General features: G+C 52.6%; 3 protein-coding genes across 3 annotated transcripts; 2 read left to right on the top strand and 1 right to left on the bottom strand.

The window, feature by feature from the left end:
* Window positions 1-299: 299 nt before the first annotated feature.
* BDV14DRAFT_204638 (putative membrane bound C2 domain protein (vp115)) lies at window positions 300-5,084 on the top strand (the record flags this gene model as incomplete). Its single annotated transcript, XM_073774563.1, has 6 exons — window positions 300-503; window positions 567-629; window positions 688-940; window positions 991-3,393; window positions 3,441-3,581; window positions 3,631-5,084. The coding sequence occupies 6 exons, from the start codon at window positions 300-302 to the stop codon at window positions 5,082-5,084; spliced, it is 4,518 nt and encodes a 1,505-aa protein (XP_073623504.1).
* A 1,347-nt stretch (window positions 5,085-6,431) lies between these two features.
* Window positions 6,432-9,113, top strand: ugp1 (UTP glucose-1-phosphate uridylyltransferase). The gene is made up of 3 exons (XM_073766344.1): window positions 6,432-6,675; window positions 6,769-7,063; window positions 7,474-9,113. Exons 2-3 carry the CDS (start codon window positions 6,983-6,985, stop codon window positions 8,941-8,943), a joined length of 1,551 nt encoding a protein of 516 aa, XP_073623505.1. The 5' UTR covers window positions 6,432-6,675; window positions 6,769-6,982; the 3' UTR covers window positions 8,944-9,113.
* Window positions 9,114-9,763: 650 nt separating this feature from the next.
* Window positions 9,764-12,742, bottom strand: BDV14DRAFT_204640 (putative C6 transcription factor (War1); the record flags this gene model as incomplete). The annotated part of the gene is made up of 3 exons (XM_073774564.1): window positions 9,764-11,231; window positions 11,278-12,613; window positions 12,682-12,742. 3 exons carry the CDS (start codon window positions 12,740-12,742, stop codon window positions 9,764-9,766), a joined length of 2,865 nt encoding a protein of 954 aa, XP_073623506.1.
* Between the last annotated feature and the right edge of the window lie 384 nt (window positions 12,743-13,126).

A 13,126-nucleotide genomic window follows, 5' to 3' on the forward strand; every position in this document is an offset into this window, starting at 1 on the left:
TCTCCGACTTGCCGCGCTTCAGTGTCCCCGCCCACTCAGCAACAAGGCAACCGTCATTCCCAGCTCTGCCACCCAGCCTTTCACCTTTACCATTCTTGTGTTCCAATTCTTTGTATTCAAGTCCCAGCCCCCAATCACAAACGACACTATTTTGATTTTCCTTTTGCAATCTTATCCTGCGACACCGGCGACCTTGGAAACCGCATCGAACGCATTGGCTGATTACCTCGGACTCTCAGATTGTACAGTTGAACCGAACCATACCTGGGTGACTCCCCGCCGGAGGCTCAGCGACAGTCATGGCGTCTCAAAACTCCGATATCGAGGCGAAACAGCAAGGAGCCATCGAGACCGCCCAGGCTGCCTCTCAAGACCCTCAATCGCACATCCGGCCGGAAACAGTTGAGAAGAAGCTGGTCGACGAGACGCGGAAAGCAGGGTTCCCGGCCTACCAATTCGACCCCGATGCTTCGCCCGAAGAGAAGGCTGCTGCTGCGGAGTCTGTACGTGGCCTTTTCACACTACATCTTAGTTGCGACAGCTCGCTAACCCGTCGTGTCTAACAGCGCGTCCCTCCGGGCTTCCACCACGACCGCGAACCCAAGGCGGTAGGCGTCGTCACAGACAAAGTGAGCCAATACTTCCTACAAGCTCCAATGGACAATTCTAACGCATGCTCTCAAACAGGACGACGGCACCCCGGCGCAATATGACCTACCTCCCCCGAGAACCGCAACTACACTACTCGAAGAGAAGGGCGATGATGCACCGGAACAGAATAAGGACGTAGAGGGTGAAGACGACAAACGGTGGGCTCGCGACCGAACAGGCTGGGCGCCCCAGTTTGTTCAAGAGGAAACCAAGGAACATCATGACGAGGCGACCCTTCTGGATCACCAAACCTTCCTGGAGGGCAAACTAGACGATAAGTTTTTTGGCGGTAGGTTGCCTATAGACAAATTATATCGACCTTGACTAATCACTTATTAGACTGGTATCACAACGCCGGCGTCATTGTGTTTGCGTGTTTGGGTTCATGGATTATTGCAGTCCTGGGCGGTGGCCTGGCTTGGGTATTCCTTGTCATGGCTGCCTGTGGTACTTATTATCGGACATCTATTCGGCGAGTGCGGCGGAACTTCCGTGACGATGTCAATCGCGAGATGGCCAAACAACGCCTGGAAACCGATACCGAGAGTCTGGAATGGATCAACAGTTTCCTCGTCAAGTTCTGGCCGATTTATGCCCCAGTGATGTGCGATACCATTATCAACTCTGTTGATCAAGTTCTGAGCACATCCACTCCCGCTTTCCTGGACAGTCTGCGGTTGAAGACGTTTGTCCTCGGTAGCAAGCCTCCTCGGTTGGAGCACGTCAAGACGTACCCCAAGACGGAAGTGGACACCGTCATTATGGATTGGAAATTCAGCTTCACTCCCAACGACACCATGGACTTGACTGCGCGCCAGGTGAAGGACAAGATCAACCCCAAGGTTGTCTTGGAAGTGCGCGTCGGAAAGGGTGTTGTTAGCAAGGGCCTTGACGTGATCGTTGAGGACATGGCTTGCAGCGGCTTAATGAGAGTCAAGGTGAAGCTTCAGATTCCGTTCCCGCACATTGAGCGAGTAGATGTATGTTTCCTCGGACGGCCTGAACTCGATTACGTTTGCAAGCCTCTTGGTGGTGATCATCTCGGATTCGACATTAACTTCATTCCCGGACTCGAAACCTTCATTAAGGAACAAATTCACGCCAACTTGGGCCCGATGATGTACGATCCTAACGTCTTTCCCATCGAGATTGCCAAGATGCTTTCTGGAAACGCTGTTGATCAAGCAATCGGTGTCGTTGCTGTTACTCTCCATGGCGCGCGCCAGCTCAAGAACCCCGACAAATTTGCCGGTACTCCTGATCCGTATGCAGTTGTTTCACTGAACAACCGTACAGAGGTTGGCCGCACCAAGACAATCCTAGACACGGATAGCCCGCGCTGGAACGAGACGATTTACATTATCATCACGTCTTTCTCTGACACTTTGACCATCCAGCCATACGACTGGAACGAATTCCGCAAGGACAAGGAACTTGGAACAGCGACTTTTGCCTTAGATAAACTTGAGCAAGAGCCCGAACACGAGAGCATTTACATGGAAGTTCTCGCCAGCGGCCGATCTCGTGGTTCGCTCCATGCTGACATTCGGTTTTTCCCTGTCCTCGAGGGCAGGAAGCTGGAAAATGGTGAAGTTGAGCCGCCACCTGAGTTGAACACTGGTATCGCTCGATTCACCGTTGAGCAAGCCAAGGACCTGGACGGAACGAAGAGCATTGTCGGACAACTCAACCCTTACGGTGTTCTTCTACTCAACGGCAAGGAAATTCACATCACGAACAAGCTCAAGCGAACCAACAACCCCATCTTCCAGAACGCCTCCAAGGAGTTCCTGGTGACTGACAGAAAGACTGCACGACTTGGTCTGGTGATCAAGGATGACAGAGATTTGACCAAGGATCCGATCCTAGGAACGTATCAGATCAAGATGAACGATATGCTCAAGATGATGGAGAAGGGCCACCAGTGGTTCCATCTCCATGGTGCTAAGACTGGGCGTGCCAAGCTTGTGTTGGACTGGAAGCCTGTTGCAGTGGGAGGTGTCGCCTCAAGTGCTGGCTATGTTGACCCCATTGGTGTCTTGCGAATTCACTTCAAGTCTGCTACGGACCTCCGCAACTTGGAGAAGATGGGCAAATCCGACCCTTACGCTCGCGTGCTGTTGTCTGGCTACATGAAAGCTCGAACGGTTACTTTCAGAAACAACCTGAACCCCGATTGGGATGAAGTCGTTTACGTTCCGATCCACAGTATCCGTGAGAAGCTGATGCTGGAAGTCATGGACGAGGAGTCTGTCGGAAGCGATCGGTCTCTTGGTTCCGTGGAGATCTCCGCGGCTGATTACGCTCGCGAGAATGAGGTCGGTGAATACGAGATTGATGACGAGAAGCAGCTCGTGTCGAGTGAGCTGCGCCTTGGTCAACGCGCCAAGGGAACTCTGAACTACACGGTCGCCTTCTACCCAAGTATCCCTGTCGTCAACCCCGAAGATGAGGAGGAAGAAGAAGAAGAGGTGGAAGAGATTCCTGAGGGCGAATCCGAGGGAACAGAGCTGACAAGGAAGAGCACCGAATCCAAGCGCAAGAGCTACCACTCCAAGTCCAAGAGCACAGACTCGAGAATTTCTAACAAGGGAACAAATGGCACCACCGATGTGCAAACGAACGGCCGACCCAGCCTCGAGTCCCGCCCTGGCACTGCACGAGATTCGGAAACCATGTCGGTTAGGTCCATCAAAGAGGTCCCCAAGACATTCATTTCAGTGGACGACCTCGGCAATCACGGTTAGTTGTCATCTATCTCGCTCTTTGATGGTTTGCTAAGTGTGTAGAATCCGGTTTCGTTGTGTTCAAGCTTCATGAAGTTCAGCTGTCGCGGGCCAACGTGCATGTAGAGATTCTCATGGACGACTACATGTTCCCTGTGTGGTCATCAACCAAGATCCGCACAAAGAGCGCCAAGGTTGAAGACAGTAAGTTGAATTCTCACAAAACACTCGACTCAAACTAACAGCTTCACAGTTGGTGACGCGTTTGTCCGTGAGCTTGAGTTCTCGAAGATTACTCTACGAATCGTTGAGAAGCTCAATGCAAAGGGTGATGACGACGAGCACATCGTGGCCAAGCTGACAGGTGACACTTACTCTACTCTTCAGCGCATTCTCTACACTCCCTCCGAGCTTGTCCTGCGTTCTAGTGAGGGAGAAGTAAGCAGGGTCACCGTCAGTGCACGCTACATTCCTGTGACCATGAAGCTCGACCCTACGGAAAGTATCAACAACATGGGTACCCTCCGTGTGGATGTTCTTGATGCTGCCGATCTTCCATCTGCCGACCGCAACGGGTACAGTGACCCCTACTGCAAGTTCCGATTGGATGACAAGGAAGTTTTCAAGACCAAGGTGCAGAAAAAGACACTCCATCCCGCTTGGAACGAGTTCTTCGAGGTGCCGATCAAGTCTCGTATTGGCGCAAACTTCCGTTGCGATGTCTATGACTGGGACTTTGGCGACAAAGCAGACTACCTTGGTGGAGTCCCTGTCAATCTTGAGATGTTGGATCCGTTCAAGGGCCAAGAGGTTTCTCTTACTCTGGACGGAAAGTCAGGTGCTATCCGACTGAAGCTCCTGTTCAAGCCAACTTACGTGATGCGCTCTCGTCAAGGGTCGTCTACCTTCTCTGGTACCTTTGCTACTCCGGGAAAGATTGTCGGTGCCCCCGTCAAGGGTGTCGGCTTTGTTGGCGGCAACGTGATCAAGGGCGCTTCATTCCTAGGACGTGGTATCATGTCAAAGATCAGAGGAGACGACTCTTCCGACGATGAAGAGAAGGAGCAGAAGGATGTCCCTTCAGCTATTCTTGTGGATGGAGAGGCAGCTCCGAACTCGACGTCGCCTAGCTCAACGCCAAAGAGTGACCTTCACCACTCCCGCACTCGTAGCGGTGCTTCGCACTACGCCGATCGCAGCAGTATGATTGGCAAGGGAGAAAGCGGCACTGCCAGTATCTCCGTTGTGTCCGCCAGCGGATATCCTTCGGCCAACGTCCGTGTGTTTGTGCGCTCGCTTGGCGCAAAGGGCGCCAAGGAGGTCCTCAAGACAAAGGCTATCAAGAGCAGCGATGGCTCTGTTCAGTTCGACGCTTCCAGCGAGACCTGCCGTATTCACAATTCGACGGCGGATGCGCAGTACCAGATCAGGGTAGTTGATCACTCTACGTTTGGATCCGACAGCGTTCTAGGAGAGGCACTCTTCTTTGTCGGCGACCAGGGATCTGTCGCTGGTCAGGAGAAGACGGTGAATGTTGGCAGCGGGACGGTTGTTATCAGAAGCAGCTTCTCGGCTTCCGGTGACAGTCTACGACCGGGAACCGCATATTCCAATGCAGGCGACAATGCATCGGAGGTAGCAGACAGCCCTGACTCGAGGAAGCCACGACGCAGCTTCCTCAGTAAGCGCAGTGTCAGCGGTGCTTAGTGGAAGTGCAGTGGATGAGTATATTATATTGCATTTATACTCTTTTTTTCGTTTTCTTTTCGCATCAAACGTTGTGGATTCCACATGATGTAGCGTTTGCATGATTAACCTGGGCGGAGGCTCTTGGATAATGACTGTTATATACCTTATTGAATGCACATTACTCGTTCAACATGATTATGATGAGGGGTTTCTGTAGGTTCCACACCGCCAGAGCGATGTGACATGTATACATGCAGCTTGTAGCGGTATCCGAGTCATGGACGGAAAATACACAGGGTACCCAAAGAACTATTTATCCCAAGGATATACAAAAATCAGCCTCAAACAAACCAAAATAACATGGCCAACTAACCCTCGAGCTCGAGCTTGAGCTATGGTCCATTCTAGACTCTAGCTCCCGGAGCTCAGATAGCCGCCATTCGGGTCAAACCGCTAAGCTATGGAGCTCGAGCTCGAGCTCAAGCCTACTTCGAGTCAGTGATAAGAAACGGTGCACTTGCAGTCGGGCCGGGAATGGGAAAACGGAATAGGGGAAATTGTATGCATTTTTAATTATTAGGTATGGTTTATTAGCATGCCTTCCAATAACGCCGGCTATATATATGCGTGCGGTGGAGGGGGGATGTGAGTGGGTTATTTAGGTAGACGGAAGTGACTTGCAGGAGATCGAATCGATAGTTTGTTGCGTTTTGTTACGGGATTGATACGGATATCAAGCTTGGGAATTTGTATATGATATCGGATATTTCTCTGGGTTGTATGCATGTAGCTGTGCCCTATATGTAATACTGAGTGACCTCTCTTCTACAAGCCCTCAACTACAAATTACCCGCCAGATAAATTAATAAATAGTTTAGAGTGCTGAGTGAGAATAATTGTCAGTATCTATTTCGATGACGACTCAGTGGACCCGCCAATTCGATCGTTATTTATTGAACCCTGGACGGTACGGCGGTAGATAGGGGCACCGCGCCGGGCATGGCTGGGCTGGGCTGGTCTGAATTAGTTATTTTAGTTTAGTTCAGTTTAGTCAACTACAGTGGACTTGGAAAGGAGGTTTCAGTTGGGCTCCAGGGCTGAGACACCTGTCAGTCAGATGACTTTTATTGTTTTATTGTGTGCCTTTTTTTTGGTTATCTGATAGAGTGCTGAGTAGGAGCTTAGCTAACTGCTTAGTGATTGCTGGTTGGAGTGAGACTGTTTGAGGCAAGATTGGGCGAGGGGAGCTGGGTAATTGGATGAGAGTGTGCTATCTTTATCTTTATCTGTACTGTGTCTAATATCAATTGAGCTCGTATTAAGCTGAAGTTAATATGCTGTAGCTATTCTCATCAGAGGAATGTGGTATATTTAGAGCATGTAATTTTGGTAATACCAGCAGCCCCCTCCCCTGAGTGGGGGTTGAGTGTGGTAATACCAGTTTCGTCATCTGGCGCTCTCCTAATAAAACCACTGCGCTCCCAGTTTCAAGCTCAGTCTCCGTCTCTGTCAACAGCTTGTCTTCTTCCTCTTCCTCTCTCCTCCTCATCCCCCTCCTCCCTCCTCCAACCGGCTTTTTGCCCAACGCCTCGTTGTCTGCCATTGGATCGTGAGTCTGCCAATTCCCGCTACCACCACCTAGTTCCATACCTTGCACATGTCGCACCGCTGCCGTCATCCCTCCTTGACCTGCGATCGACAGCTCCGTCCTGTCCTGTGGCAACTTGAACTTCACCTGCAACTTGCCAACGTGGATCAAGGCAACGGGAAAGACCGTCCCCCACTTCAATTCTTGCCTGCCTTATATTCTGCCTCCCCTCGAGCTTTGACGTTCTCTCGATCTTGATCTTGCTAACTCCGCGACTTGCTTGCTTAACAGTACCTTTTTTTAATCTCCGCACTCCAAAACAAACACAATGGCCACAAAGGACCTGCCCACCCACCTCTCCTCGAACACGGGGTTCGGCAAGCACCATGGCAAGACTCAGTCTCACATGGTAAGTTGGATTGAGCGGTTTCTTTTCTGGTCACGTCTGTTTTTCGCTTTCTTTGTTGTTTTTGCTCCTGGTGGGAGGGAAAGCGCCGCCCGCGCGGTATGACGTCCTTTTGTGTCTGTTGCCCCTCTTGCGTTTCACCTTGGGTCTGCCACAATCTGGCCACGATAGGCTTGAGCAAGATAATGTGGATGCCGTGAAGTTGTTGTTTACGGGCTACGGGTTTCTTTTCTTTTTCTTTTGTTTCGCTGTTTGTTGCTGTTTTGTACTTGCAGAGACTTCTGCAGTAGACCCAGCAATGTCTCTGGTGCCTGGCGTGCAACGGCCGTTTTCGCTTGCTACACAGGTCTGGTTTGTTGTTTGCGTTGCTTGGGTTTCTTAATTCTCGACACCCTGCTAATGTTAATTTTCAGGCATTTGAGAATGCCTCTACCAGCGTCGCCGCCTCTCAGATGCGCAACGCTCTGAACGCACTCGCCGAGACCGTCCCCGATGCCAACGAGCGCAAGCGATTCGAGGCCGAGACCGACAACTTCTTCGCTCTCTTCCGCAGATTCCTCAACGACAAGGCCAAGGGCAATGCCGTCAACTGGGACCGCATCGCCCCTCCCCAGCCCTCGCAGGTCGTCAACTACGACGACATTGACGCCGGCAAGGACACATCCGTCGAGTTCCTCAACAAACTTGCTGTTGTCAAGCTTAACGGTGGTCTCGGTACCTCCATGGGTTGCGTTGGCCCCAAGTCCGTCATTGAGGTCCGTGAGGGCATGTCCTTCCTCGATCTGTCCGTCCGCCAGATCGAGCACCTGAACCGCACCTACAACGTCAACGTGCCCTTCGTTCTCATGAACTCCTTCAACACCGACCAGGATACCCAGAGCATCATCAAGAAGTACCAGGGCCACAACGTCGACATCATCACCTTTAACCAGTCCCGCTACCCCCGTATCATCAAGGACTCGCTCCTTCCTGCTCCCAAGTCCTACGACGCCCCTCTTCAGGACTGGTACCCCCCTGGTCACGGTGACGTTTTCGAGTCTCTGTACAACTCTGGCACCCTCGACAAGCTTCTCGAGCGTGGTGTCGAGTACATCTTCCTGTCCAACGCTGACAACCTCGGTGCTGTCGTTGACACCCGCATTCTGCAGCACATGATCGACACTCAGTCCGAGTACATCATGGAGTTGACCGACAAGACCAAGGCTGACGTCAAGGGTGGTACCATCATCGACTACGAGGGCAAGGTTCGCCTGCTCGAAATCGCCCAGGTGCCCAAGGAGCACGTCAACGAGTTCAAGTCGATCAAGAAGTTCAAGTACTTCAACACCAACAACATCTGGATGAACCTCCGCGCCATCAAGCGCGTTGTCGAGGAGAACGAGCTCGAGATGGAGATCATCGCCAACGAAAAGTCTATTCCCGCCGACAAGAAGGGCGAGGCCGACCAGGCCATCTACCAGCTCGAGACTGCTGTCGGTGCCGCCATCCGCCACTTCAAGAACGCCCACGGTGTCAACGTGCCCCGTCGTCGTTTCCTTCCCGTCAAGACTTGCTCCGACCTGCTCCTTGTCAAGTCTGACCTCTACCGCCTGGAACACGGCCAGCTTGTCATTGACCCCAACCGCTTCGGCGGTGTCCCCGTCATCAAGCTCGGATCCGACTTCAAGAAGGTCTCTGACTTCCAGAAGCGGATCCCCAGCATTCCCCGCATCGTCGAGCTCGACCATCTTACCATTACTGGTGCAGTAAACCTCGGCCGCAACGTCACGCTCAAGGGAACAGTTATCATTGTGGCTACGGAGACCAGCACAATTGACATTCCCCCAGGCTCGGTATTGGAGAACTGCGTTGTACAGGGTAGTCTGCGGATTCTCGAGCACTAGAGGCTTTGCTTTTGTGGTTGTCAAACTAAGTATGACTACATAGTATCTAGTCTGCTTGTGCTGAATAATAATTGCTACATCATGTTTAATCGGTACTTAATCTGGTCGTAGAGTACATTTGTAGTATGTTCAGCCAAATATTAAAACTTAAACGAACTTCGTATCTTCACAGGACGTCCAACTTCAGCAAAATGCCGTCCCCCAGCTCGTCAGTACAGTAGCTATACTCTGTATACGATGCGGCAGTACCTAACCAGCAAACGCCACGGTTGCGCTTAGTATAAGCCTCTCCATGGATCAATTTACGCTGAGGATCTGCCAGCCGTCCGTTTGACTAAATATTCACAGGCGGAAGGTGCAATGGGTGGTAGTTCATGAGTTCAAGGAACGATAAGGACTGTGACTAAGAGGGAAGGAGCAGGGCTTTGCCCGAGGTCCATCGCGCTTTCCTTCTTCGGTGGAGGATTTGTCAGCGGTATACAGGAGGAAGCAGCAATGGAGGTTTGGAATGTAATGAAGGAAGGAGCGGTCTTCTTAGGTTCCTGCTGGGGTGTAAATATGCATACGAGCTGTTTTGCATGGAGAGTTGACGGTGGGTGGTTGATGTATAGAGGCGCGGCGAAGATTGCAGTGGAGATACATATTCACTCAACCTGTCCACAGGACACATAAGTGGGAGAAACCTGATCTATCAGGGTATATATACATACATACATATATATATATATATATGACATGTGCTACATGATCCCAAGCCAAGCCATACCACAACAGAGCAGAGAGGGTATTATAGACTCAAAAAGCATAAACATTTCAGAAATCAAAGATTAAAAGGCCACCCGCCCTGACTAGGCCAAAGCGGAATATCGCCCGCGGCACCCATCGTAGACCAGAACTGCTCGTCTAACCCTAGTCCCAAGTCAGGCATGAACATGGGCATTTGCATGCCCATGGACATTGACGCTGCTGCTGAGGCAGACGGGGTAGGCGGCATCATGAGCGGGTTTTGAGTGGGGTTTGTGGTTGCTGAGAAGTCGTATCCTCCGGGTCCTGTTGCGGAGGCGGAGGTTGAGGAGGTGGTGTTTGCTGTTGGCGAGAAGAAGTTTGTGTTTGCGTTTGGGGATGGGTAGAAGCCGTGTCCTTGAGGTGGTCCTGGGCGGGTTGGATCGTAGGGGGGTTGTGGCCAGGCGTCTTGAGGCGTGGTATTTGTTGTTGGTGGGGCCGTGCTTGGTAGATTGGTAGGGAGGTCTTCGGGACCTATACAAGGCGGGAGGGGTGGTTGTGACATTGAGTTGGCGTTGTTTGGGTCGGGCGACTGCTGGAAGGAGGAGCGGGATGCGTACGGTTGCTGTTGCTGGCCGTATTGTTGGTGTTGGTTTGACCCGGGTTCGCCTGTTGCGACCTCGCTGAGGAGGTGCAGTGGTGTACTTCCTGGCCGTGGTGGGTTTGCCTGCTGCTGCTGCTGAGCCCTGGTTTCATGTTCAAGGTTCCCATGTTGGGGTATCTGCATCGCTGACTTTCGTAAGTCGGGTGCAGGCTGGTCCTTGCGACTCTTGAACCATTCTCTGAGCATTGTCATGACAGTAGAGAATTTCCCTGGCGTAACACCACCCGCTAGAAATCCAGCGGCCGTGTAATGCGCGATTACTCTATCGAGGTATGCCTCGACCTTGAGCGCCGCAGGGTCAATCACCTGCCCGACGTACGAATCTGGTGCCGAGACAACTGAATATAGCTTGATCATTGCAACAACGGAGAAGGCCGTCCGAGCTAGAGCGACGGTTGGCATGCAAATGAGGTCTCGCGTGGGAATGGAACAGATTGTGTCAATGGCGTCGTGAATAGATGTAAGGGTTGAAGAGAGAGCGGATATACGTGCTGCAGCAATCGGCGAGGAGATGTCGCCGTCCGTAAGCTTTTGTTCCTCACTGGTGGCGGTGGCATCGAGGACCATGGCGTTTTCATGCAGGTAGATGTTGACGATAGCTTGAGCTTGGGTCATGATTGCATGGTCATTGAAAGCCAGGGCGCCCTGTCTCCACTGCTCCAGCTGTCGTTCGAACGCCTTGAGCGTGAATTGAGCTCTCGTTCCGTTGAACGTCAATCCGCCGAGGTCATCAGCGAAAAACCGCGCGCTAATGTCTTCGATAATCCGGCCTAATTTGGCCCAGTGTATCATCCTCTTATCCGTGGGTAGAGCGTCCGGCGAGTTTTCCAGAATATCTATACATTCATCCATATATGGAAGCCATCGGACAAGGATCGGTCGTCGTAACGCACTCGACGTTCTACCAAAGTTAGTATAGCGTTTGTACCTGATCATGATAAACTTACTGAACGGAAACAAAGTAACAGCCGAGCCATGCCCTCCGCACCTCCGGGGAATCAGGGTCTGCCATAGGCGCATGTTTCACAAAGTCGCGGATCAGATTGAATGGCTTTCCCTTCACACTAGCCTTCCTGTACATTCCAATGTCCATCGCAACAGCAACAGCCAGCTGCGCGAGCTGGTAGAACTTGATCTCTTCAAAGTTCTCTGGCGGTGTGTAGAATGCGCATGCTACTAGCAGCCCCTGTACTAAATCAAGTGATTTCTCACCCTTCACGATTACTCGCTCTCCAATTGCGCGGTACAGCTCCGTCAGGAGCGGACCCTGCGCGCTCGACTCAAACGGTCCAATTGCAACGGCGACGATGGCGTGGAAGAGTACCGGTTTGTGCTTTCGGATCTCGCTCATTTGCGTGCCAGGCGGGAAGACTACCATCGGTATATGGTGGCACATCGACTCGACGTACCGCGTAAAAGCATTCGAAGCCGCGGAGAGACCCACGAGTCCGCGATCAATGATGTCCGGACCCCTTGATGCTTGTCTCGGCGGTTCCCTAGGGCTAGGATGTGACCTATTACCCCATCCACTCGAAACCGCAGGCCATTGCCTTCCCGTAGTATCCGTGTTCTCCGACGCCGGACTAAGGTTACTCGCCTGCGATGGCGTCGAGTGCGCAGTATCCCGTCCTCTATCCTTCAGCTCCCCGCTGAACTGTCTTTTACTCCCACCGGGTCTACCATTGTTGCCCCCAGACCTCTCCGACGACCCCGAACCACTCTGCCCCGGAACAAGCCATCGCCTCCCCACACCCCCTTCTCCCCTCACCTCCGGCGAAACCCCCATCCCTTGCATCTGCGCCGGAGCCTGCGCACTATTATTCGACGGCAGCAGCGCTTCAACCTTCTGTGAAGCCTGCAACGACGCCGTCAAAACATCAATCTTGCGCTCGAGCTCCGTAACCCGACTATCCGTTTTCTTCTGCCTTTTGCGGCTCGGCATAGTAACTACACAGGACCGCCCTGCCTTCGCGCACCGCCTGCATGGTTCTTCCGGGTTTGGGTCCGGCTCACACCGGACTTTCAGGCTTCGGCAGGATTCGCAGGCGCGCGGGCGTTTTGCATCGGCGTTGGGGTCGTTGGGGTCGACATTCGCGTCCGTGGGTTGTTGCGGGGAGGCGCGGAAGGGAGGGAAGGAGGGCTCGCCGTAGGGATGCGATGGACCTGCTTGCGCATTGGGGTGTTGGCGTGGGTGGCCGTTTGCTGGCGCGTTATATGCGTTCAGGATACTCGTTGGTAGATGGCGCGGTTGTCCCTGCGCGGGAGGATCAGGGTACTCTCCATCTACACAAAGGAGAACGAATTGATGAGTACAGCGAGCAACAAGTGAATATTGGAGTAGGGATACACACCAGAAACGCTCTCAGAATCCGACTCCCCCCTATCCGCGTGCAATCGCGGATCAATCTCCATCGACTGCGGGGACTCTGTGGGTAGCGCATGTCAGTCTGCGTTCGGGTAACATGACGTTCCAGGGTCAACCGTAAGGCTGGCTAGCTAGAGCACCAGTCGTCACCAGTGCGCGTGGAGCTAACGAATGACAGACAGGAAAACATACCTAACAGCCAAGCTGCAGGAGCCCCAGAGCACAAAATAATATCGGACGCGGCGCGCTGGGTCTCGGGGTTGACAGGCACTGGGTGGCAGGTGTCAGACAACGGAGCACGGTGAATCGGTCCCCGAGTGCCGACCGCGCAACCAAGCAAGGATAAGTCCTGGCGCGTGTGAGGTGAGACGAGGCGAGCGGGTGGGAAAGGTTTCCGAATGACAGTGTGCAACGCTGATGCGAAATATAAA

This window comes from Aspergillus stella-maris (genome assembly GCF_047715825.1).
Source record: "Aspergillus stella-maris strain CBS 113639 unplaced genomic scaffold BDV14scaffold_78, whole genome shotgun sequence".
NCBI lineage: Eukaryota > Fungi > Ascomycota > Eurotiomycetes > Eurotiales > Aspergillaceae > Aspergillus > Aspergillus stella-maris.